Source organism: Lactuca virosa, chromosome 1, assembly GCF_052849685.1.
Source record: "Lactuca virosa cultivar CGN04683 chromosome 1, Lactuca_virosa_CGN04683_v6, whole genome shotgun sequence".
NCBI lineage: Eukaryota > Viridiplantae > Streptophyta > Magnoliopsida > Asterales > Asteraceae > Lactuca > Lactuca virosa.
Window position 1 is genome coordinate 27,497,789 of NC_136426.1, and position 24,096 is coordinate 27,521,884.

Below are 24,096 nucleotides of genomic sequence, written 5' to 3' on the forward strand. Positions count from 1 at the left end.
TGTAAGTAAGGATTAATTCTGAGAAGGTAAAAGTAAAGAGGAAAGCCCATCCATGATAACTTTAATATCCACAGGTAAATATTTGATATGCCTCACAGTTTCTGCATATGGAAGTATGATGATATTCCCATCCATGTCTCAAGATTCATCAAGTGACTAGTTCACCCCATAACTTCCAACAATTCCATGTGTTAATAAGAAAGAGATGAAAATATGATGATATAGAAAAAAGAAAAAAAAACTTACTACATCCAGAAACATCAGGACTCAAGATTTGAATCTTTCAAGATTCAGCTATACTTGTCATCTTCTTCAATTCATTTTGTTGTAACTCTATGCACCCAACGACCCCGGAAAACTCTTCGGCTGCAAATGACATTGTACTATCTTCCCTAACCAAACGCCTCTGTTTGAGCTTTGTAATGGCCTGTGAAACCTCCCCAATTGAAGGCATTTTTCTTGGTGTCTTATGCAAACATTTGTGTGTTATTCTTGCCATGCTCCTCAAATCCATAGGATCACACTCCCCAACAAGTGCCTTGTCAAGAATTTCATCCACCCCATCTGAACTCATTGCTGCCTTTTTAATAAAAAAAATGAAGATTTAATAACAAGAAAACACCCTAAAAACTAATTAAAAGTGTTGAAAGATTAGGAATTAGGAGTATTAGCTTACCAGATTGACATATTCCATGAGATTTTGTTGTGGATGAATAGCAGTGACGAGTTCAAATAAAATGATACCAAAACTGTAGATGTCACTCTTCATTGTGAACTTATTTGTGGAAATATACACAGGATCAATGTATCTGTATGTGCCTTTAAGCACCAAGTTTCTTCCATCATACACCTCTTCTTTTGATAGCCCAAAATCTGCAACCTATTTTTATTTTTCCATTTTCATGTCAAATATCCAACATTTTCATGACAATGAAAAAAAATTCAGGCTTACTTTCTCTATTAAGTTCTAACTTATTACAAATTTACCCTCGTTTATTTACTTTACTTCCATTTCTCCAAGTATGTAGTTATTTTCTCAAATACATACATCACTTTAGGGGATGTTTGGATAAAGTGATGTATGTATACACTAAATGACCATTTTACCCTTAGTTACTGAAATACAAGATGAGATCTCACCTTGGCTCTCATGAAGTGATTGATCAATATATTTGCAGACTTCAAGTCTCGATGTATGACAGGTAGAACTGCCTGCTCAAGATGAAGATATGAATGTGACTGAGTCCATTGTTGAAGATATATACGATGGGTTTTGAGCAAATCATCAATCCTATGGTGCACATGCAAAACCCTAAAGCCTTGGATCTAGGTTTCTCTAATGTACATGCAAATTATCCAAGGCTTACAAACCCTAATCTAGCATACAAAAAAACTTGAAAATAACATAAATAACCAATAAGAATGTTACCTTGATTGTTGCTTGAAGATCTTTAGCTTATGAGAACCTAGCACCTCAAATGTGATGCCTCTAATGGATCACAAACACCAAAGCACGTTGAATGATCTTGGAGAGAGGGGATGAGAGGCTCAAAATCAGCTCTAGGACTTCTTAGGGTTTCGGGGTGCCGATTTCTGAAGCCCTAGGGGTCCTTATATAGTGGAGCTGCTAAGGCCTTAAACAGTCTCCCACTTGGATAATTCTAATAATCTTCTGGATTAAGGCCTTGGACGATTTCAAGGTGGGCTTCCACCCTAATTTCGTCCACCCCTTTATCCTTATGATCCATAGCCCAAAATCTAATTATCTTATAATTGCAATTCCAGTCCCCTAAGTTTAATTAATATCTTTTGATCACAAAATTAATTTCTTAATTAATTATTGACCATTATTAATTACCATTGTTAATTAATCAATATGATTTATCTTTTAATATATTATTCATATAATATATTAATAAACCATAATATCCTCTTTCTCCACTAATCATCCAGTGAAGTTGCTCCGGTGAAGGCAACCCAAAAGGACCATGCTACAACCGGGTCAAGTACATACCAAATATAGTTATGGACTTAGACACTAATCCAACAGTCTCCCACTTGGATAATTCTAATAACTATAGATGCAATTACGACTTTAAAATCCAATTAACAATCGTAGCTCTCAAAAGCCGCTGTCAAACTCTGATTTGTCTTTTAGATAAGGGATCGTATAAGTCCTCCGTTCTCAAGATATCGTGCGGACAATTACATGGAACATAGTCATACTTATTGTCCATCAGTTTGTTTCTCGATCTCTGATATGTCTGACATAGAACTTAATTGAACACATCAACTTAGTCCTGACCGGGCCCGACACATAAGTCAAACCAAATCATCGAGGGGCCCAGATATCGCTTTTACCCTCTTAGGATAAAAGGAACAGATAAACTTCGACTTATATGCATTTACTATTCACTCATCAAATCATGCAAAACAATGTGTTTTATAACATCAAGTTACTGATGCGTTTACGCATTATCAATGCACAACCAACTCGTAAACAATAAACCATATATCTAGGTTTAAAGACTATATGATATTATCGTCTTACGATCACTCGTGATAAATTGCATGAAGTGATACAAGTAAGCATGGGTTTAATCCAATGCTCAAATCTTATTGCATAAGCACTCATGAATGTTGCAGCAAACTTTTTCTATGTCTAATACACTTTAGACAGTCTACAAACCAATTCACGACAACCTTCTTTCATATCTACTTCCAACATATGAACGACTGTGGACTGTTCGAATAATCTTATTATTCAGGAAGTCAAAACATGCAAAGTGAAACAATAGGTAAAAAATTAACACAAGATAGTAACTTTACTTATAAATAATACTCCTTTATTTAATCATCAAATGTTAATTATAATTTATATATTACACGTTTCAAAACTATCTAATCACTAAACATTATATCGTCCTTCAGCCCAATGCTCCTAGCGTGCTGCAAGTGCTTAACCCTACTCAGTCCCTTCGTAAGGGGATTTGTTGGGTTTTCTTCTGACGATACCCTCTTTACTACGAGGAGTCCCTCTTCTACCCGATGTCTAATAAAGTGATATTTCATGTCGATATGCCTGGATCTGCCATGATCCCTCGGTTCCTTGGTTAAGGCAACCGCGCCTTCGTTATCACAGAAAATTTCCATAAGCTCTTTTATGGCTAGTACAACTCCAAGGTCTCCGATGAAGTTCTTCAACCATATTTCCTCCTTCGACGCTTTGCTCGCTGCTATGTATTCTGATTCGCACGTTGAATCGGCCACGGTCTCATGCTTGGAACTTTTCCAAGTTACTGCTCCTCCATTCAGGGAAAGACCCAGCCTGATTGAGAGCGGAAGTTGTCTCAGTCGGAAAACTGGCGTCACTATACCCTCATACCCTTAAGTCATCACTCCCACCTAGGATAAGAAACCATTCCTTGGTCCTCCGAAGGTACTTAAAAATATTCTTGACTGCGGTCCAATGCACTCTACCAGGGTTCCCTTTATCTGCTGACCATGCTCAAAGCGAAGGCCACATCAGGGCGAGTACAAGTCATAGCATACATAATTGAGCCAACTGTGGAAGCGTAAGGTACTCGACTTATCTCTGCTATCTCGGCTTCAGTACTCGGGCTTTGAGTCTTACTCAACTTGGTATTGCTTTGGATCGGCAACTCCCCCTTCTTGGAATTTTCCATACTAAAACGTTTTCGTACTTTTTCCAAGTAAGTATTTTGACTAAGTTCTATTAGCCTTTTACTCCTATTTCTCACTATCCTTATTCCCAGAATATAGGCAGCCTCTATGAGGTTCTTCATAGCAAAGCACTTCCCAAGCCAGGACTTAACCTCCTGCAGGGTTGGGATGCCGTTTCCTATGAGCAGTATGTCATCGACATACAATACGAGGAAGGTAACTATACTCCCACTGGCTTTGACATATACACATGACTCATCCTCGCTTCGCAGGAAGCCAAACTCTTTGACTTTCTCATCGAAACAAAGATTCCATCTGCGAGATGATTGTTTCAATCCATAAATGGATTTCTCAAGCTTACACAATCTATTAGGATGTTTTGCATCGACAAAACACTATGGCTGACTCATATAAACATCCTCACCCAACTTCCCATTAAGGAAAGCGGTTTTGACATCCATTTGCCATATTTCATAGTCATGAAATGCAACAATGGCCAACCTGATCCTAATAGACTTTATCTTCGCAACTGGTGAGAAGGTCTCATCATAGTCAACTCCAGGAGTTTGATGTAACGACCTAAAAATCAAGGGTAAAAATTTTATTTTCAATATATCCAAAACATAGATATCATTTATTCCAAACATTCCAAAACATCGTTAGTTAAAACATTTATTAGAGTTCATCCCAAAATCATTCATTGCGGAAAACATGGGTGTGTGCATTGCGATCAAGCCGACCCTTTGTTTCCAAACTGATGATACCTGAAACAATAAACAAAACTGTAAGCACGAAGCTTAGTGAGTTCCCCAGAGCATACCCCACACACAATCCACATAATCACATAATCCATATTAGCTATAAAAGCTACATAAACCATATCAATCACATATCCATGCATATCAACATATACGGATGCCGTGGGCTCGTCCCCATGGTCTTACTCCAGGATGCCATGGAATCCCCACATGGTCTTACACCTAAGTGCCATGGGCTCTCCCATGGTCTTTAATAGGAAAGCCATGGACTCTCCACATGGTCTTACATCCAGGTGCCATGGGCTCCCCCATGGTCTTCCATGCAAGTATCACAAAGACAACTAGCATACCACCTATACATGCATACCATACATATTAGTAGCGAATCTACAATAAACACTACTACATAATAGGAAAGCCATGGGCTGTCCACGTGGTCTTACATTCAGGTGCCATGGGCTCTCCTATGGTCTTCCATACAAACATACCACATATACCACTAGCATACTTCCTAGCTCATACCAACTAACAAGTCACATAATACAATCTCAGCTAGGATACTACATATCATAAAAAGGGCCGGCCTTGGTGCCTTAGACCCATTGGTATGGTGAGGAGACTCACCTCGCACTGCAGAAGCTTCGCGCATGAATTCCTTAGTTGTTGCCCTGCCAGCTTCCCGAGCTGCCACTACCAATCAATATACCCAATTAGCAATTGGGTCCAATACCATAATCCTTAATCCATGCATGGGGTAAAATGACCATTCTACCCCTGGCCCAGTACGATCCAAACCTAGGCCCAAACCCAAAACCAAAAGCTCAACACTAGGTAGGCTTTCCAAGCCCACTAATGGCCCAATTTGCTCAATTGGGCCCAATACCTCTAATGGGCCTTACCCTAAGCCCAAACATATTCTTGGCCTAAATTATCTGACTTTTGATGGCCCACTAAGGCCCAATGACCGAAAGCATGGCCCAAACTGTGGCCCAATAGAACAAGGCCCAACTGACAGAGTACGTGGGGCGTACATTCATGTACGCTAAGCGTACTGACTAAGTGGTGCGTACGTTGGGCGTACCTTCACGTACGCTCAACGTAAACCCCCTGTTAAGTCCATTTCTCATTAAGTGCTTAATACTTCACTTTAGAAGCTATAATCACAGATCCTGGTCCTTTTCCACGTCTTAATCCATAAAGTCACTGACTTGGTGACTTTACTTGGCCCAAACAAGCCCAAACTCCAAAAATGATGTTCTACTTTCATGAAAAGGGCTAGATATCTTGCATGAACCCATTAAGACATTCAAGATGAAGACTTTACTACTTATGGGACCCTTTTAGCTCTGAGGGTGGCAACCCTAAGCTCACAAACGAGATTTCACCATAAAGGTCCATTCTTGGGACCAAAATAACTCCAAAACCAAACTACACTAGATCTAAGCATTCTTAGGTAAAGTTATGAACTTTATACCTTAAAAGAGTCCCAAAGGATGATGCTATCTCATATCTATGAGCTCCAACTTCCCAAGTTCTTCATTGCCAACTTCTTCTTTTCCTCTTCCAAGCTTACACCACCAAAATGAGCTTCTTAAGGTTAAAACCACACAAGAATAAGGGGATGAGGCGTTCTAAGGTATCTATGAGGTTGGGGGACAGATAAGGAGGCTAGGGTTTGAGCCATTAAGTTCTTTATATAGTGGTTGACCCTAAAATTAGGGTTTCTGGACATTGGACGTACGTTGGGCGTACATCCTGTATGCTGGGCATACGCCAAAAACACCCGCGATCATTTCCTCTTATACGTTGGGCGTAACCCAGCTTACGCTGGGCGTACCCACGCGCCTTCCACTTTGCATACATGGTCCTTCCTTGTCATTTATTTCCATTAGGGGCCATTTTCGCCAATAACTTCAAAGAGTCATAAATCCTTCATTCTAAGTCCGTTTCCGACGAACTTTATATCCACGAAAAGGTGGCGGGAAGTCCTACGCTCCCATCGACACCTCCAAGTCCAAAACCTTCCGGATGAAACTCGGGACCCATAAAAGACCGAATCGCCCCTATCCTTTGGTTTCCGAGACCCCAAACGAGTACTTTCAAATAGGGTGTTACATTTGAGTAAAGCCCTTCACAACCAATCGTGCCTTATAAGTGTGTATCTTCCCATCCATATCGGTCTTCTTCTTGAAGATCCATTTGCACCCGACCGTCTTACGACTTGGCACATTGTCAACCAAATTCCAAACTTGGTTGTCATACATGGACTGAATCTCGCTCTCCATAGCCTCTTTCTATTTTGTAGACTCCGGGTCTACCATGGCTTCCTTGTAGCTGTTAGTTTCATCTAAATTTACTAGTGTACTATCACTAATAAACGTATCACCTTCAGTAGTAATATGAAAACCATAAAACTCCGATGGAACACTAACTCTACTGGAACGTCTAAGAGGTAGGGACTCGTCAACAGGTTCAACAGGAGTTTCCTCCTCAGGTTGAACACCAGTGTTAGAGGTTCCTTAATCGTTAAATTCTTGAAGTTCTTCAAGATCGATTTGCCTCCCACTGTCTCCTTGGCTTATGAGTTCTCGCTCTCGGAACACCCCTCTCCTCGCAACGAAGACAACATTGTCACTTGGTCTATAGAAGAGATATCCAAAGGAATTCTGTGGATAGCCGATAAAAATACACCGCTCACGACAAAGTTCGAGATTATCGTGAGTCTCTCGTCTTACGAAAGCCTCGCAACCCCAAACCTTGATGTGTGCCAATGAGGGAGCTTTCCATGTCCACATCTCGTGAGGTGTTTTGGCAACCTTCTTTGTAGGGACTAGGTTAAGGATATAGGCGGCAGTCTCTAAGGCATACCCCCAGAATGAGATAGGTAACGAAGCATGACTCATCATGGAACGAACCATGTCCAACAAGGTTCGATTATGCCTCTCAGCCACACCATTCAACTGCGGTGTCCTAGGTGGTGTCAATTGCAAAATGATTCCGCATTCCTTGAGGTAGTCGTGGAATTCAAGACTAAGGTACTCACCACCTCGATCGGATCAGAGCATCTTAATTTTCCTGCCCAGCTGATTCTCCACATCCTGCTTAACCTCTTTGAACTTTTCAAAGGTTTCTGACTTGTGTTTGATTAAGTAGATATAACCATATCTGCTATAATCATCGGTGAAAGTCACATAGAAGCAGCTTGCATCCCTTGTGGTGGATCTAAAGGTCCCACACACATCGGTGTGTATGAGATCCAATAAACCCTCACCCCTTTCACAAGTACCCGTGAAGGGTGACTTGATCATCTTTCAAGTAAACAAGACTCGCACACGTCATCGTCCCTAAGCTCGAATGACTCCAACACTCCATCCTTTTGGAGTTGGGCTATGCGTTTCTTGTTGACATGTCCAAGACGACAATGCCACAAGCATGCTTTATCTAAATCATTGGAAGAATCGATATACAATACATCATTTCCTAAGTTGTCTACAACCATTAAAATTTCATATATTCCATTACAAGGCAATGTTTCAAAATAGAAAACACCATTAAAGATAGCATTAATAGAACCCTTTTCATTATCAAACGAAAATATAAAACCTTGTTTATATAAACCATGAAAAGAAATGATGTTTCTTGCCATTTCTGGCGAATAGCAACAATTATTCAACTCTAGTCCTAACCCACTATTAAGCACTAAAGAGTAAACTCCAATCTTGGTGACAGGCGACGCTCTTCTATTCCCCATGATCAAGTTTATCTTCCCATGCTCCACACCCCTATTTCTTCTTAGGCCCTGCAAATAAGAACAAATGTGAAAACCACATCCTGTATCGAGAACCCAAGAAATAGAATGCGATGAGTTATTAGATTGAATAGTATAAATACCTGCGTAAGATATTTTTATCATTCCATCCATGATGTCTTGCAGATACTTCAGGCAGCTTCGTTTCCAATGCCCTTTGTCATGGCAGTAGTAGCACTCTGCATCCTTCGGGTTGGAGGAGGGCGCAACGGAACTAGCATTGGTTCCACTAGAAGAGGTGCCATCTTGGGACTTTCCCTTGTGGTGGCTCTTGGAAGGAGCCTTCCTCTTCTTACCTTTCCCCTGCCCAATAGCCAAGACGGGGACAACAACAATAGGAGTTGATGCAACAGATTTGTCCTTGAGGTTGCTCTCAGCAGTCCTCAGCGGGCCTTGAAGCTTGCTTAAAGTGACCTCCTCCGTGTTCATGTGGTAGGTCATGCGGAACTGGTTGTAACAAGGAGGTAAAGAGTGAAGAATGATATCCATTGCCAGCTCCTCATCAAAGTTAACATTTAACTTCAGCAAGCGGTTGACATATCTCTGCATTTTCTGCAGGTGGGCCGTGACGGACTCTCCGTCCCTCATCTTGGTAGTGATCATCGAAGTGATAATCTCGTACCTCTCCTGCCTGGCACTTTGGTGGTACCTGTCCAGTAAATCCTGATGCATCTCATAGGGGTAGAAGTCCTCGTAGGACTTTTGGAGTTCTGCAGTCATAGTCGTGAGCATGATGCAATGGACTTTCGTAGCATCGCGCTCATGAGCCTCAAAGGCAGCGATCTCCTCGGGAGTAGCAGTGTTGACATTTACTTCTTTCAGCTCCTTGTCGAGGACATACTCCTTGTCCTCGTAGCGGGTAACCATTCGAATATTGTGGATCCAATCATTAAAATTGGTCCCATCGACCATCACCCTCCCATACAAATTCATGAGTGAGAATGAACCGAAAGAGTTCGAGCCATAAGCGTTGTTGTTGTTTGAGGTAGAAATCTGAAAAAGAAGAGAGAAAAAGTTTGATTAGATAAGAATCCCTAATTAAACACCCAAATGAGAAATTAGGGCTAGGATCCAACAACATTATTCACAATTTAGAAGAGGGATGTCGTAATATAAATCGCAAATAATTCGAAGGTAAGTGAATGACGATTCACTAATTTCCACCATGAAAAACAAAAAAAAAATTAAGTTTTAAATGTATTGAAACTCCTAGATCTTTTGATATTCATTGAACTTTTCAATGGCATGTTTAAATCTCGATATGCCCTTCAAGTTTGTGACTGGGATACCGAGGATCACAAACAAGGTGTGAATAACCATGCAAATATACTTGGTGCCCTCAATGTTACAATCACCTAATCAATGTGTCAGTTAGCCACACACGCTCCATTGATCTATGACAAACATAGAGTCACCTTTTGCCACCTTTTCTAGACCCAAATTAGTGTGCTGGTTAACCACACACGCTCCACTAACATCTTGGCAAGGGTACAAAGTGTAATTTCATGGAATAGCATCATTTTCACATTTTTCCTAAAGTAACTAAGATTGGGAATTTTATAAAAAAAACATTTAGTTACTTTATTAACCATTATACTTTTAATGAGGAATTAGTTGCCCTATCCTACCCGTTCGGCTAACGACCCTCCACCAATCAAGGAAGCGGTGGGTGAGAGTGGACACCCATTAAACTGCCATTTTATAGACAGCAACCTTATACCCCCCTTATAGATCGGCTTCGTGAATGAGGCCTACTAACGGTAAGACTAACATTAATCTTATATATATATATATATATATATATATATATATATATATATATATATATATATATATATATATATATATATATATATATATATATATAATCATTATTCTTATAATATTATAATAGTATAAGGGTTGAATTTTAAACTTGTAAAATTCTAGGGTTTAAAATTTAAATATTTCAAAATTAAACTCTTTAATCAAAATTTAAATTCCAAAACTTGAGGCAAGTTTTGAAACTTTTCAAAACTTTACAGATCAAAATTCAAATAATTTAATTAAACAATTAATTGGTGATTATCTAATTTTGACCTAATCCAAGCAAGATAATTTTTTCAAATAATTCAAATAATTAAAGTTTATCATATAAGGCAATAATTATCTAATAATTGACAAATATCTTCTATTTTGATAAGGATAATCACATCATATTAATAAAATTCAGATTTTATTAGTCAAAAACGTTTTTGGTAATTATCTCAAGTCAAAATAGGCCAAAATCCCGAAATTCCCTCTATCTGACTCTTCGACTCGCCGAGTCACCATTTGGACTCGTCGAGTTCATCAGGTGACTCGGCGAGTTTGTCAGGCAGAAAGCAGAAATTTCGATTTTAAGCAATGAATAATTATACAAAGAATCAAATACAATAGAAACCAATCAAAGCTCTGATACCACTGATGGGTTTTGAGCAAATCATCAATCCTATGGTGCACATGCAAAACCCTAAAGCCTTGGATCTAGGTTTCTCTATTGTACATGCAAATTATTCAAGTCTTACAAACCCTAATCTAGCATACAACAAAACTTGAAAATAACATAAATAACCAATAAGAATGTTACCTTGATTGTTGCTTTGAAGATCTTTAGCTTATGAGAACCTAGCACCTCAAATCTGATGTCTCTAATGGATCACAAACACCAAATCAAGTTGAATGATCTTGGAGAGAGGGGATGAGAGGCTCAAAATCGGCTCTAAGACTTCTTAGGGTTTCTGGGTGCCGATTTCTGAAGCCCTAGGGGTCCTTATATAGTAGAGCTGCTAGGGTTTCAGTCAAAACCCTAATTGGATAACTTAGGCCTTAAGCAGTTCAATGGAACCTTCTGGAATAAGGCCTTGGACGATTTCAAGGTGGGCTTCCACCCTAACTTCGTCCACCCCTTTATCCTTATGATCCACAACCCAAAATCCAATTATCTTATAATTGCAATTTCAGTCCCCTAAGTTTAATTAATATCTTTTGATCACAAAATTAATTTCTTAATTAATTCTTGACCAATATTAATTAATCAATATGATTTATCTTTTAATATATTATTCATATAATATATTAATAAACCATAATATCCTCTTTCTCCACTAATCATCTAGTCAAGTTGCTCCGATGAAGGCAACCCAAAAGGACCATGCTATAACCGGGTCAAGTACATACCAAATATAGTTATGGACTTAGACACTAATCCAACAACATAAACCACAAAATAATAATAATAATAATAATAATAATAATAAATTAATAAAACAAACCCCATCACGAAGGTACTCTATTCCATGTGAAATATCAAGGGCAATTTGGAGTCTTTCTTCCCAATTCAACGCCTGCTTTTTATCATCTATGTATGTTTTAGACAAGAAAAAAGTTCCTAATTTAGTATCACACAACACAAGTAGATGATGTAGATATTAAAAGGGTTAAATGTGTATACATAAATCAATGTTTCATCTTTTTTCCCAATTTAGGAAAAAAAAAGTGGTTTTTTAGACGAAATATGTAACCAGGTTTCATTCTAGGAATTAAAAAATGGTTCTTTATGCAACAATTTATAAAATATTGCATCTTTTGGTCCTTTGTTGCATATTTCTTAAAAAAGGAGCCATTTTGTTGTATGAATTGGGTAAAATGTGAAATATTGTTGCATAAATGTGCATGAAACCCAAATTAAAAAAAAAAAAAAAAGCATTTATTTTTTATGGGCATTTTGGTAAAAGCAACAAGAAACGAGTGATTTTACATACCATATAGAAAACTTGACAAGCTTCCGTTACTCATATATTCATATATTAACATCCGTGTTGTCCTTTATCTACACAATACCCCACAAGATTCACCAAGTTTCTATGATGCAACCTTCCCAAAAGAGAAACCTGCAATAAAACCAAGAAAATTAAACTTCCATTTTTTAAATATTTTTGGAAAGTGGCCTTCCTAGGGTCTTTTATAAATTAAAAAAGTAGATTTCTCATAATCAATCAATGACATGAGATATATAATTCGATTAGTAGCCATCAACTATTTCAGCTAGGTGAAAGTGAAACATACATGTGTTTAGATCTTGAAAAAGGGCATAAAAAGGTAATTTGGCATTCGAACGAGTTGGTGGATTACCTCTGTTTGAAATTCTTTCTCCCCTTGTTTGGAATCAGAAGCAAGAGCCTTTACAGCAACAACTTCACCAGAAGGCATTGTAGCTTTATATACTGGAGCCATCATTGTTAAAGCTACTACAAGGTATAGCTTGATTGCACCTTGACATTGCCTGCATCATCATTACATAAGTAAAAAAGTTTATTAGGCAAAAAACAATTCACTTTTTTTTTTTTTAATCTTTTCGTTGAGTCATCTATCAAATTTGTTTACAAAAATACTCAAATCGTGAATCAAAATTGCAGAGGGTTTTCATGGAGATACCTTTAATCTTTGTTTGCTATCTTTGTCCCAAAAGTTAAAAGCATAATAAGCTGGTGCATATGACAAACAATAAATCGGTGAATTATGTTATCAATAAACATAAAAAACTGGTGGATAATGCTACTAATAAACATAATAATTTGTTGAATTATGGTATTAATAAACATAATAAGCCGGTGCATATGACAAGCAATAATAGAAGGAAGGAGAAGGCTGTAGAGTCTGTTTCTGCATATGACAAATACATAGAGCAGTCAAGGAATGGTCAAACCTCAAGACCTTCTGAACCATCTATTGCCAATGCAAATTATACTTATTCCCGGTCAAGAAAGTCAACAAAAAGAAAGTTTGCATCTTTATCTGGGCAATTGAGAGCCGAACGATTGGTCGAGGATCTGTCTGCTGCTACTAAACAATACAATGATCCCAACTTTCTTGTTGTGTTCTCTTTTACAGCACTTAAATTCCGTAAACTAAAGAGGAAGAGATTGGATGAAGTGGTAGAACAATGCTCTGTAAAAGTTCCCAAATTATCCATCAGTGGTACTACTGGTTCCAAGAAAGCAACAGCAGACACTGATCCACTTGCTATACAGAAGATTCAGAATAAAAAGTTGAAAAAATCCAAAACATATCCCTTATCTTTTGGATCTGCACGTACTTCAATCCAGAGGTGGCAATGGCATAAATGTTCATTACATGCAAGTGCTTCCGAAAGGGCGTGTGTTCGAGGAATTTACAAAAATACCCCTTCAGAGGCACATATATCAAATGTGAAAGAGTTATCTGCTAGAACAAACAGGGTCAAAATGGGAAGCCTTCTTGCTGCTGCAGATGGTGCTGACCTGATAAAAGCTAATCAGCTAAATGTATGTAATTAGACTAGAGGATACAACATATTACAATTCCTTAAAAAGTTTATGTTGTGAGTTAGTGATTTTTTTAATTTTGATTCAGGCAAGGAAAAAACGGTTACGTTTTCAAAGAAGTAAGATACATGATTAGGGTCTTGTTGCACTTGATCCAATTGAAGCATAAGATTTTGTTATTGAATATGTTGGAGAACTGATTCGTTCTCGAGTAAGCTTGCCATTGGATATATTTTTTTCACTTTTTCTTTAATTTGGTTCTTTTCTTACCTTATAATTCCATATTTTTTCAGATTTCTGAAATCCGTGAACAACATTATGAGAAGATGGGAATTGGTAGCAGTTATCTTTTCAGATTAGATGATGGTTATGTGGTAAGATATTACATTTTTTTGGTCCCTAAGTATAGCTGATATTTGCAATTTTGGTCCTAATCTACAATCAGAAAAAGCAATTGGATTTGTTCATTAGAACCCTGAATTTGATGGAGAACAAAGTATCAAAAGATTGAGGTCTTACTAACCTCAAAATTAAGTAAAGGAGAACCGTTTTGAGGGAGTGAAGCATTCAATAGATTGTGAAGACTACATATAGCCAAAAAGGCAATATCTTGATCCCTCTTATACCTGCATAAATGACAAAGATTTTGAATGATCATCACACTATGTTTCAATCAAAAATCATTATGAATGATCATCTATCTTACAATTCCAATATAGTTGGAACAAATTTTGGTAAAGCTGCTTTCAACAATATTCTTGTAACAAGCCCAACCAACTGACCCAATGCTTCTACAGTTGATGTCCGAACCTGAAGAACAAGCAATATTAGCAGATTTGTCATTAAAAGAAGCAATAATACATGAAATTAATAGCTTCCCTGTGTTTTCACTTTTCAGTTATAAGTTGTGTGATTTTAATGAAGTCATACAATATAATAAAATGGGAACAGATAGCTATTCACAATCTCAAACCTTAAGATCTCGTGAAGTTTCCCAATTTTGCAATAATAACTCAAATGCGGAATTTAGAAACGACCTACACTTAGACCCATAAAATCAAAAAGGAAGAAAAATAGTGTTTACATATCATAGTATCAAAAGGAAGCAACAATAAAAAAGAAAAATGATTTCTCACGTGACATCACTATCAAGAATTGATGAAAGAGGGTACTCCACACTGTATTGCTAACAGGCTTGACACCAACACCTGAAAGTTGGAAAAAACTTTCATCTGCAATTTGTTCTTGAACAGCTACCAATTCCTTTAACTTTTTCAAATTAAAGTTGTTAGGTAAGGGTTGTGAGGCAAGAAGAGGCGGTGTAGGTTGGTGAGGGGCTGAGATGAATGAGGGGAGATATGAGAGAACCGATGGAAACGAAGGTAGAGGATAAGTGTTGGATTAGTGTCTGAGTCCATAACTATAATTGGTATGTATTTGACCCGATTTGGCATGGTCCATTTGGGTTGCATGGCATCGGAACGATTTTGATAGACTTTTGTGAGAAAAGGATATTTATGATTTATTAATATATTATAAGTTCTAATATATTAATATGAAATCATATTATTTAATTAGTATCGATCAAAAAATTAATTTGGAATTAATTTTGTGATCAAAAGACACTAATTAAATATATGGGGATTGATTGTGTAAATCATTCATTCTTATATATGTGGACTTATGATCCATAGTTCTCCATGTTGGGCTAAACCCATGGAGTAACCCATGGATACTCCATGGAGGTTTTAACCCATGGAGCATGAAGAATACGGAAAGACATGAGTTACATGGTGTAACCCTAATAGCCACAATATATAAAGACCCCATAGCTCAAGAAATCGGCCCTAAGGTTTTCATATGAGAGGGCTAGCCGATTTTGAGCATAAAGACTTTTCTCTCAAGTTATTCCAAGTTGTTGTTGGTGTTGTGTGAACCATTTGAGGTGTCACACTTGGGGCACTAGGCTCTTAAGCTCCATGGAATCAAGCTACAACAAAAAGGTATGTTATCCTAACTAATATCTTGTATTGTTTATGTCAATTGTATGCTAGTTATAAGTTTAATACATTGGAAACCATTTGCATGTATAATTAGTGAAAACATAGATCCAAGGTATTTAGGGTTGTATGTGCACCATAGGATGTTGTAGTATACTAAAACCCATCAGAGGTATCAGAGCCATGGGTTGTTTTCAATTATACTTGATGTTATTTGCAAGAAAAATCGTTTTTTTTTAACTGCCAGTTCACCACGAGGTGGTAGAATTTACCACGAGGTGGTGACTGTTCAGTGAAAAAAAAATTAGTTTTTTGGCCTGTTTTGGATTAGAATCATTACCACTAAGTGTTTTTGTTCATAAAATTTGATTTTGATGTTATGGTAATGTTTATTCTCATCCAAATAAAGGATAGTTGTCAAAGTTTCAAGACTTGTTTTAGTTTATGTGATTAGCTAAGTTCTTGAAAATTGTTGATATTAATTATCTTCACGTATGAGTTTGATCTTGTTCATAGAAAAATTACTTGATTATTGTGTTAATTGGTAATTTGATCTTAATGGTTTTTATGAACTCCATAACTTGTCCTCAAGTTATGGAAAATGAAGAGTTTTTTTCTTTTAAAGTGTGATTAAAAGTCATAGGTTATGAAAATGGAAGAGTCTCTATTTTTAATGTCATCATAAAATGTTTTTTTATGTCTTCCATAACTTGTCCTCAAGTTATGGAACTTGAAAAGTTTTTTCATAAAAACCATATTAAACTCATAAGTTATGGAAACCAAGCGTTTTTGAATTGTTTAAAACTTGCCATCAAGTTTTGGAATTTGTAAAGTTTTCCCCATGAATACTTTAATTCCAAATTAAACCCTTAGAATTTTAAAAGTTAAAATTCAACCCTTATACTATTTTAATATTATAGGTTTAATATATATATATATATATATATATATATATATATATATATATATTAGAACAAAGTCAGTCTTACCTTAGTAGGCCTCATTCACGAAGTCGGTCTATTAGGGGGGGGGGGGGTATAAGGTTACTGCCTATAAAATGGCAGTTTAATGGGTGTCCACTCTCACCCACCGCTTCCTTGACTGGTGGAGGGTCGTTAGCCGAACGGGTTTGACAGGACGTTAATTCTCCCTTCATTAAAAGTATAATGATAAATACTAAGTAACTAAACACTTATAAATTCCCAATCTTAGTTACTTAGGAAAATGTGAATTTGGTGCTAACCCATGAAATTACACTTTGTACATTGCTTAAGTCGTTAGTGGAGCGTGTGTGGTTAACCGGCACACTAACTTGGATTTAACAAGGTTGGCAAAGGGTGGCTTAAGGTTTATCATAGATCGGTGGAGCGCGTGTGGTTAACCGGCACATCGATTAGGTGATAAATATTAAGGGTACCAAGTATATTTGCATGGTTATTCACACCTTGTTTGTGATCCTCGGCATCCCAGTCACATACTTGAGAGGGCACAATCGAGATTTAAACATGCCATTGAAAAGTTCAATGAATCTCAAAAGATCCAGGAGTTTCAAACCAATTAAAACCTAATTCCTATTTCGTTTTTCATGGTGGAAATTGGTGAATCGTCATTCGCCTACCTTCAAATATTTTATAGCTTGGATTACGGCATCCCTCTTCCAAGTTATAAAATTTTGTGTTGGGTCATAGCCTTAATATTTCATATTGGGTGTTATATTAAGGACTTAAATCAATTAAACTTGAACTTCTCCAGCATAGATGTCTAGTTAAGACAACTATGATCTTCCCAAATCTCTTGGAACAAGCTTTCCTAATGAAGATGATGTCCCGTGGTTGGATCATGGAAATCATACTTCAATTCCTCCACCTCCTCCAATTATTCTCCCTAACCCACAAGCTCAAGGTCACTCAAGCCCTATTGGCAAGCAAAGTCTGTGTGTTCTCACATCTTGGAGATGAAGTCATATATAGACAGGCCGGGAGAGTTGGGTGTCAAAGTCTTGAGGAAGTTGGTTGTTGACTAGGATCTTCAATCAATTCCTAAGTCACATAGTGAGTTCCTTTAGGACTACTATATGACAGACCATGACATGACCCTTAATGATCTTACCTATTTGCTTGATGTTGCTGAATCAGCAATGATTTGGAGCATTGGTAAAGCAAATTTGATTGGAAGATCAACTTCCCAAACTTCCATGGACATTGACAATGGTAACATTGGAAATCCAGAAAAGCTTTCTCTTCCCAATGGAAAGGGATCGACCATAGTCAACTCGGTTGACCAAATGGTAAAGAGAAAGGCTAAGTCTGAGATACTCCCGTGTACCATTCCCAAAGAGTCCATATGTTTCTATTGCCAAAGGAAGGGGCATTGGTTGCGAAGCTGCCCTATTTACCTAAAAGATCATAAGGAATGTAAAGTAAAAAAAAATTGACTCTACTTCGGGTAAAGTCCACTATCTAACTCTATTAAGTTCCTATTTTGTGATTCTTATTACATAATGTGACTAGGTCGCATTTTGATGTTTTAAGAATCAAAGAAAAGAAAGGAAGCTTAAAGGAAGAATATGCTGATTCTGATCGCGAAGATGGATTTCGATCGCATGGTTCGGTGATCAGAATTTTCAGCTGTTGCTTAAGAGTTGTGATAGGTTGCCTAGGGATAAAAAACAACATTGTTTTCATATGCATTTGCATTGTAAGGATAAGTTTTTTCCGCATGTTTTAAAATAAAATAAAAGGTTTTATTTTTATTTATTTTAAGTATCCGTACAATGACATTTGTGAAAAATTGTTGTTTATATGATTCCATTGATAGCAATATTGGAAAATGGATTTGATTCTTTCGTTTGTGGTAGTGTCATAATTTACCAAATAAGGAAAGATTATCATCACCCAAGTTTCAGTTGGATAGAAACTTGGAATCATGCAACTTGTATTGTATGATGAATGAGAATTTTCATCTTTGGGAAATTAAGACTAATTCCTTGATCACATGTATATGTGAGTCAAGTGAAGGATTAGGGGATCGGGTACACTTGCGTGTGCGCTGATCCGGTCCACCACAGAGAACGATAAGACTATTCGTCATGATTTACTAAAGTTTAGTAAATATGGTTGTGCTTACAAGTTTAAGTGTAATTCTGAAACATTGGAAAAGTTTCAATGTAAGGCAGAACGAATAAGAAGAATAAAATTAGACAGAAAGATAAAAGTCTCTCCAATCTGAAAAGATGAGAGAGTACTTGAGTATCTTGTTTTATGATTATCTTAGTGGTTATGAAACCATATCACAATTGATTCTCTAAAGGACATCTTAGTGCATTTGTTTGACTAAGAAGAGGAATCGTGAATTGTTGAATTGGTTAAATCAAAAAGATAAGTCATACTTCGTTCCAAAACAATTCTTAGAGTCATACTCCAAGATTGTAACTTGAGTGACATAATCTTAAGCAAGTTGAAAACACTTGTCAAATGTAGAGTAAGATGTTTTATACTATTGTACATTTGAAATTGGTGAGTTGTGATGTTTTGGATAAAACAAAGACCAACTAAGACCAATTGTGTGAAGTGTTTATCTTGATAAGTATCCGCACTAACTCTTGAATATTTGTTATGTCAAGGAATAGTTCTTAACAAGAGAATCTTATATGTCAAGAGGTCAGTGGGAGTCTTAAAATATCTTGACAGAGTTTCAAGAACTAATCAAGAATAAAACTTGTTGTTTATCACTAGCACACGACTTGAGTTTTGTAACCTATCGTGTTGACATATTCTTGTTTTATGTACCCATTCCAGTTAAAGTTGACTATGCATGTCAGTTCTATGAGTTCTCAGTTGTTTTCATAACTACCTGGAAGCAATGGTAGGCCCTTGTGCTGCCAAGTGGCAAGTAGTTGAGATTGAAACAAGTTCAATCCATATGAGTTTGGATTTTTCACTAGCCTCCTCTTGCGGTTATGACAAGTTCACATGGATATGAACACATACACCATAGAAATCTAAGTGTCATAAGGTTTCTCTTCGATTCATGAAAATGATGGTGAGGAAACGCTTTCACTAAGTAGATTTTAAGTAGATAGCAATTTTGATGTTTGCATTCTCAAAGTCATTAGTGGAGCGTGTGTGGTTAACCGGTACACTAACATGGACTTGTGCGAAATGACAAAGGTCTAAACAATTGAGACTATGATTACGGCATCCCTTTTCATAGTTCAAAAAATTATTTAGACACACATGTGAGCTATCTAAGAAACGGTGTATGATTTTGATAAAAGTCTTATCAAATCATCTAGTATCGGAAATCTGAACTTTGGTAAGAAAGTCAATAAAGTATTGATTTCTAGAAGTCTAGCTGATTTCTGAATACATGTCAAAGCTAGTGGGAGCATAAGTGTTATGCTAATAATTATCATGTTAGTGGGAGCATGATTATTATGTTAGGTGTTGGGAGTTAGCAATGTTAATTATAGAAAACAAAAGTTTCAATTTGCAAAATGTGCTTTGCAGGGTTTGAAAAGTTGTTTTGCTATAATTAAGGGAGAGGAAATTATACTTCATTTCAATTCTAAGAGCTTAGATTTAGATTTTAATCATCTTTAGTCAGGGATATATATATGAATTTTATGTTGGAATGGTTTAACATAAGGAAATTCTATATATATTGTGTTCTCAAAATTCGATTATGATTACGACATCCCTCTTTATAGTCGTATTTTGAAAACATGGCAAATAAAAAATATTGTAGTAAAAGACTGATCTAGGATCATGTCGTTATGTGAGACATCATGAATTGTGTCCGATATGCTTCGGATATAGGATCAATTACATGTGCTAGAATATTTATCCTTTCTAAATTTTGCAAATCCCTAGGGCATTAAGAGGGGAAAAGGTCTAGAATTGGATATGACTAAAATGATTAAGCAATTGTCGAGGACAATCTTACGTTTACCAAAGATTGGTTGCTCATGGACAATTGGAAGTATAGTGTTAATTTTGGAAGGACCATATTGACATATTTTGAAAGGAGGCAACTCTTGTTCAGAAGTGATAGTCAAAATGGAATATGGAAATGTTTCCATAAGTGGAAGTTATTCATTAAATCTGTGTAAGATTGGAAAACTTAATGCAGGAAGGATGTTCAAAGGAATTTACTTTGAATGTGAGACTTCGTTTCCATGGACTTGCTCTCTATTGGAATACTTTGTAAATGTCTGTTGCCAAGTCTTTGTGACTTTTATGCATAGTCATTACAAGAGGATCAATGCATATAAGTTTTGAATCTAACAGAGGTAAGGATTTTGGATTGTGAAATGAGCATCATTGGAATCATGTTCAATTGGTCTATTTCACAAATTAAGGATCATAGACAAACATAATGTGCATACTTGGAGTATGGCATAACTATCGTTTGGACAAACATAGTGTGCATGCTTGGAGTATGGCATGACTATTGTTTTGATTCAAGTATAAAGTTGATTATTCGAAACATTATACAATGAATAATTAGTAATCAATATGGTGTTTAAATAGAATGTGTTTTATTTACTCTCAAAGGTCCTTGGGGCCATATAGGATTAGTATTATTCTTGTGTTTCACTTTGCATGTTTTGACTTCCCGAATAACTAGGTTATTCAAATTCTCCACAGTCAGTCATATGTTGGAAGTAGATATGAATCAAGACTGTCATGAAGTTGGCTTGTAGATGTCTAAGGTGTTGGACATAGCAAGAGTTTTTACAACATTCATGCGTGCTCCTGGAATGAGATTTGAGTATTGGATTAAACCCATGCTCATTTGACTCACTTCATGGATTTTATCACGAGTGATCATGAGACGATAATATCTTATATTCTTCAAACCAAGATATATGAGTTGTAGTCTACAAGTCGGTTACAAATTGATTATGTGAAAACACACCAGTAACTTGGTGTTATAAAACACATTTTTGTGTGTGATTTGATAAGTATATAGAGCAAGCATATGAGTCGAAGTTTATCCATTCCTTTTACCCTTGGAGGGATAAAAGCGATATCTATGGGCCCCTCGATGATTTGGTGATGACAAACGTAAGTGCTCGGCCGGGCCTGGACTGATTTGATTTGTTCAATTAGTCAGTCGTCATAAATCAGAAATCGGGAAACAACAACTGGACAAAGAGAATGATTATAATCCATGTCTCAGTCCATATGATATCTAGAATGGAGGAATATATGATCTCTTATCTAGTAGACGCGTCATTGATTTGTTCAGAGTTCGACAACAACTTTTAAGAGCTACGATTGCTAGTCGGGTTTTGGAGTCATACTTGCAATAATAGTTTTAGACTTATCCAAGTGGGAGACTGTTGGATTAGTGTCTAAGTCCATAACTATAATTGGTATGTATTTGACCCGATTTGGCATGGTCCATTTGGGTTGCATGGCATCAGAACGATTTAGATAGACTTTTGTGAGAAAAGGATATTTATGATTTATTAATATATTATAAGTTCTAATATATTAATATGAAATCATATTATTTAATTAGTATTGATCAAGAATTAATTTGGAATTAATTTTGTGATCAAAAGACACTAATTAAATATATGGGGATTGATTGTAAATCATTCATTCTTATATGTGTGGACTTATGATCCATAGTTCTCCATGTTGGGCTAAACCCATGGATACTCCATGGAGGTTTTAACCCATGGAGCATGAAGAATATGGAAAGACATGAGTTACATGGTGTAACCCTAATAGCCACAATATATAAAGACCCCATAGCTCAAGAAATCGGCCCTAAGGTTTTCATATGAGAGGGCTAGCCGATTTTGAGCATAAGGAATTTTCTCTCAAGTTATTCCAAGTTATTGTTGGTGTTGTGTGAACTATTTGAGGTGTCACACTTGGGGCACTAGGCTCTTAAGCTCCATGGAATCAAGCTACAACAAAAAGGTATGTTATCCTAACTAGTATCTTGTATTGTTTATGTCAATTGTATGCTAGTTATAGGTTTAATACCTTTGAAACCATTTGCATGTATAATTAGTGAAAACATAGATCCAAGGTATTTAGGGTTGTATGTGCACCATAGGATGTTGTAGTATACTAAAACCCATCAATAAGCTCATGAGCAGTCGTAGTAGGTGGATTAAGGTAGAGTGGAAGTGGAGCCGCGACGCAATTGTCGGTGCCGAGGAGTCGCAGTGGCCGGCGATGAGATGTGAGCCCGAGGTCCCAATGAGATGAGGTGATACGGAGCTTGCCGACGAGGCGAGGAAAGGATAATCAGGTCTTCTATTGCAAAGTGTTATGGAAGGGGTAGTATTAAGTTATTTGTGAAAAAAGCCCTAGTTAGCTAGAAAAAAAATAATGGACGCGTCTTTTCTAAAAAAATTATAAAGCGACACCTCTGTATGACACACATATTTGTTAGGCGCACTCCGTGTTTTCTTTTTTTCTTTTTCTGACACTTATTTTAGGGCACGCAAAAATGCGCGTCCTAAATTCTTCAAATTTTGAGAGATGACATTATTTTTAGGGCACACATTTTTTCGTATTATAAATCCGTGTGTGTCGTGTTTTGCGTGTCATTAAATGGTTATTTTCTAGTAGTGGTACATAACGCTATGTCTTAGTCCACTTTCACAATTCAAGAAACTATTAACCTAATAGTGTGGATTCCTCAATGATCCCTATATATATATATATATATATATATATATATATATATATATATATATATATATATATATATATATATATATATATATATATATATATATATATATATATATATATATATATATATATATATATATATATATCAAGGGTTCTATCAAATAAGGATCAGGCAGGTAGGAAAGTTGGGAGGCAGGACCATTTCGATGTATAGCTTTTCTGAAATCCAGCAACCATGCTAATGTGACCATTATAGACACCTCTCGCCTAAGTAGATCAATCAGTATAACGACATGGAATTACTGATAAATCTTATTTATAAATTCATAACAATGACTATGACTATAAATATAAATTACACTAAAATAAGGATGAGTGTAATTTAACTTACAGAGATTTCTAGAAAAAAAAGTCTAGAAATTGCACTGGCAGAGCTTCTATTTGTTAGCTACTACTACTGTAGGGATTGTTGGGCTTCACCGAAGACTAAAACTAAGGGAAAACAGGCTAAAAGTTGAAGAACATCCAAAGAAAAGCTTGTAGGGGTGAGGAAAATGGACTGAACGTGTCACTCGCCTATAGAGGTACGCACCGTACATTCCAAACACGTCGATCCTCTCGTTTGCTGACATGTGTCACTCGTCGGCAGGAGCAGCATGGCCCTTCTAGAAGCATACGCACCGTGCACGCGAGCGTACAGATTTTCAGATTTTCAAAATTACATATATTCTTCATACAAGCTCCATTTTTACGTTATTTATATCCACATGTAGCTATCGACGGGATCTATAACTTTCATTTAGACTCCGTCGGCTAATTCTGACTTCAGTTTTTTTAACACAGGCTTGGATTATTAAA

General features: G+C 36.6%; 1 protein-coding gene and 1 pseudogene across 2 annotated transcripts; one reads left to right on the top strand and one right to left on the bottom strand.

Moving 5' to 3' along the window:
- Positions 1–272: 272 nt before the first annotated feature.
- Positions 273–12,757, bottom strand: LOC145104194 (calcium/calmodulin-regulated receptor-like kinase 2; annotated as a pseudogene). Its single transcript, XR_013707026.1, has 7 exons — positions 12,706–12,757; positions 12,403–12,553; positions 12,033–12,161; positions 11,544–11,629; positions 1,141–1,212; positions 677–880; positions 273–580 (listed from the first exon to the last, which is right to left on the bottom strand). The product of XR_013707026.1 is annotated as a calcium/calmodulin-regulated receptor-like kinase 2 (transcript).
- A 7-nt stretch (positions 12,758–12,764) lies between these two features.
- On the top strand, positions 12,765–13,732 carry LOC145112302 (uncharacterized). The gene is made up of 2 exons (XM_079048479.1): positions 12,765–13,574; positions 13,663–13,732. The coding sequence occupies exons 1-2, from the start codon at positions 12,765–12,767 to the stop codon at positions 13,708–13,710; spliced, it is 858 nt and encodes a 285-aa protein (XP_078904605.1). The 3' UTR covers positions 13,711–13,732.
- Positions 13,733–24,096: the final 10,364 nt, after the last annotated feature.

Excerpts from the sequence above, each read along its gene's own strand:
- LOC145112302 (XM_079048479.1), top strand. The coding sequence starts at position 12,765 with ATGACAAACAATAAATCGGTGAATTATGTTATCAATAAACATAAAAAA. Across the intron at positions 13,575-13,662 it reads TAAAAGCTAATCAGCTAAAT|GCAAGGAAAAAACGGTTACG; the intron begins GTATGTAATTAG and ends ATTTTGATTCAG.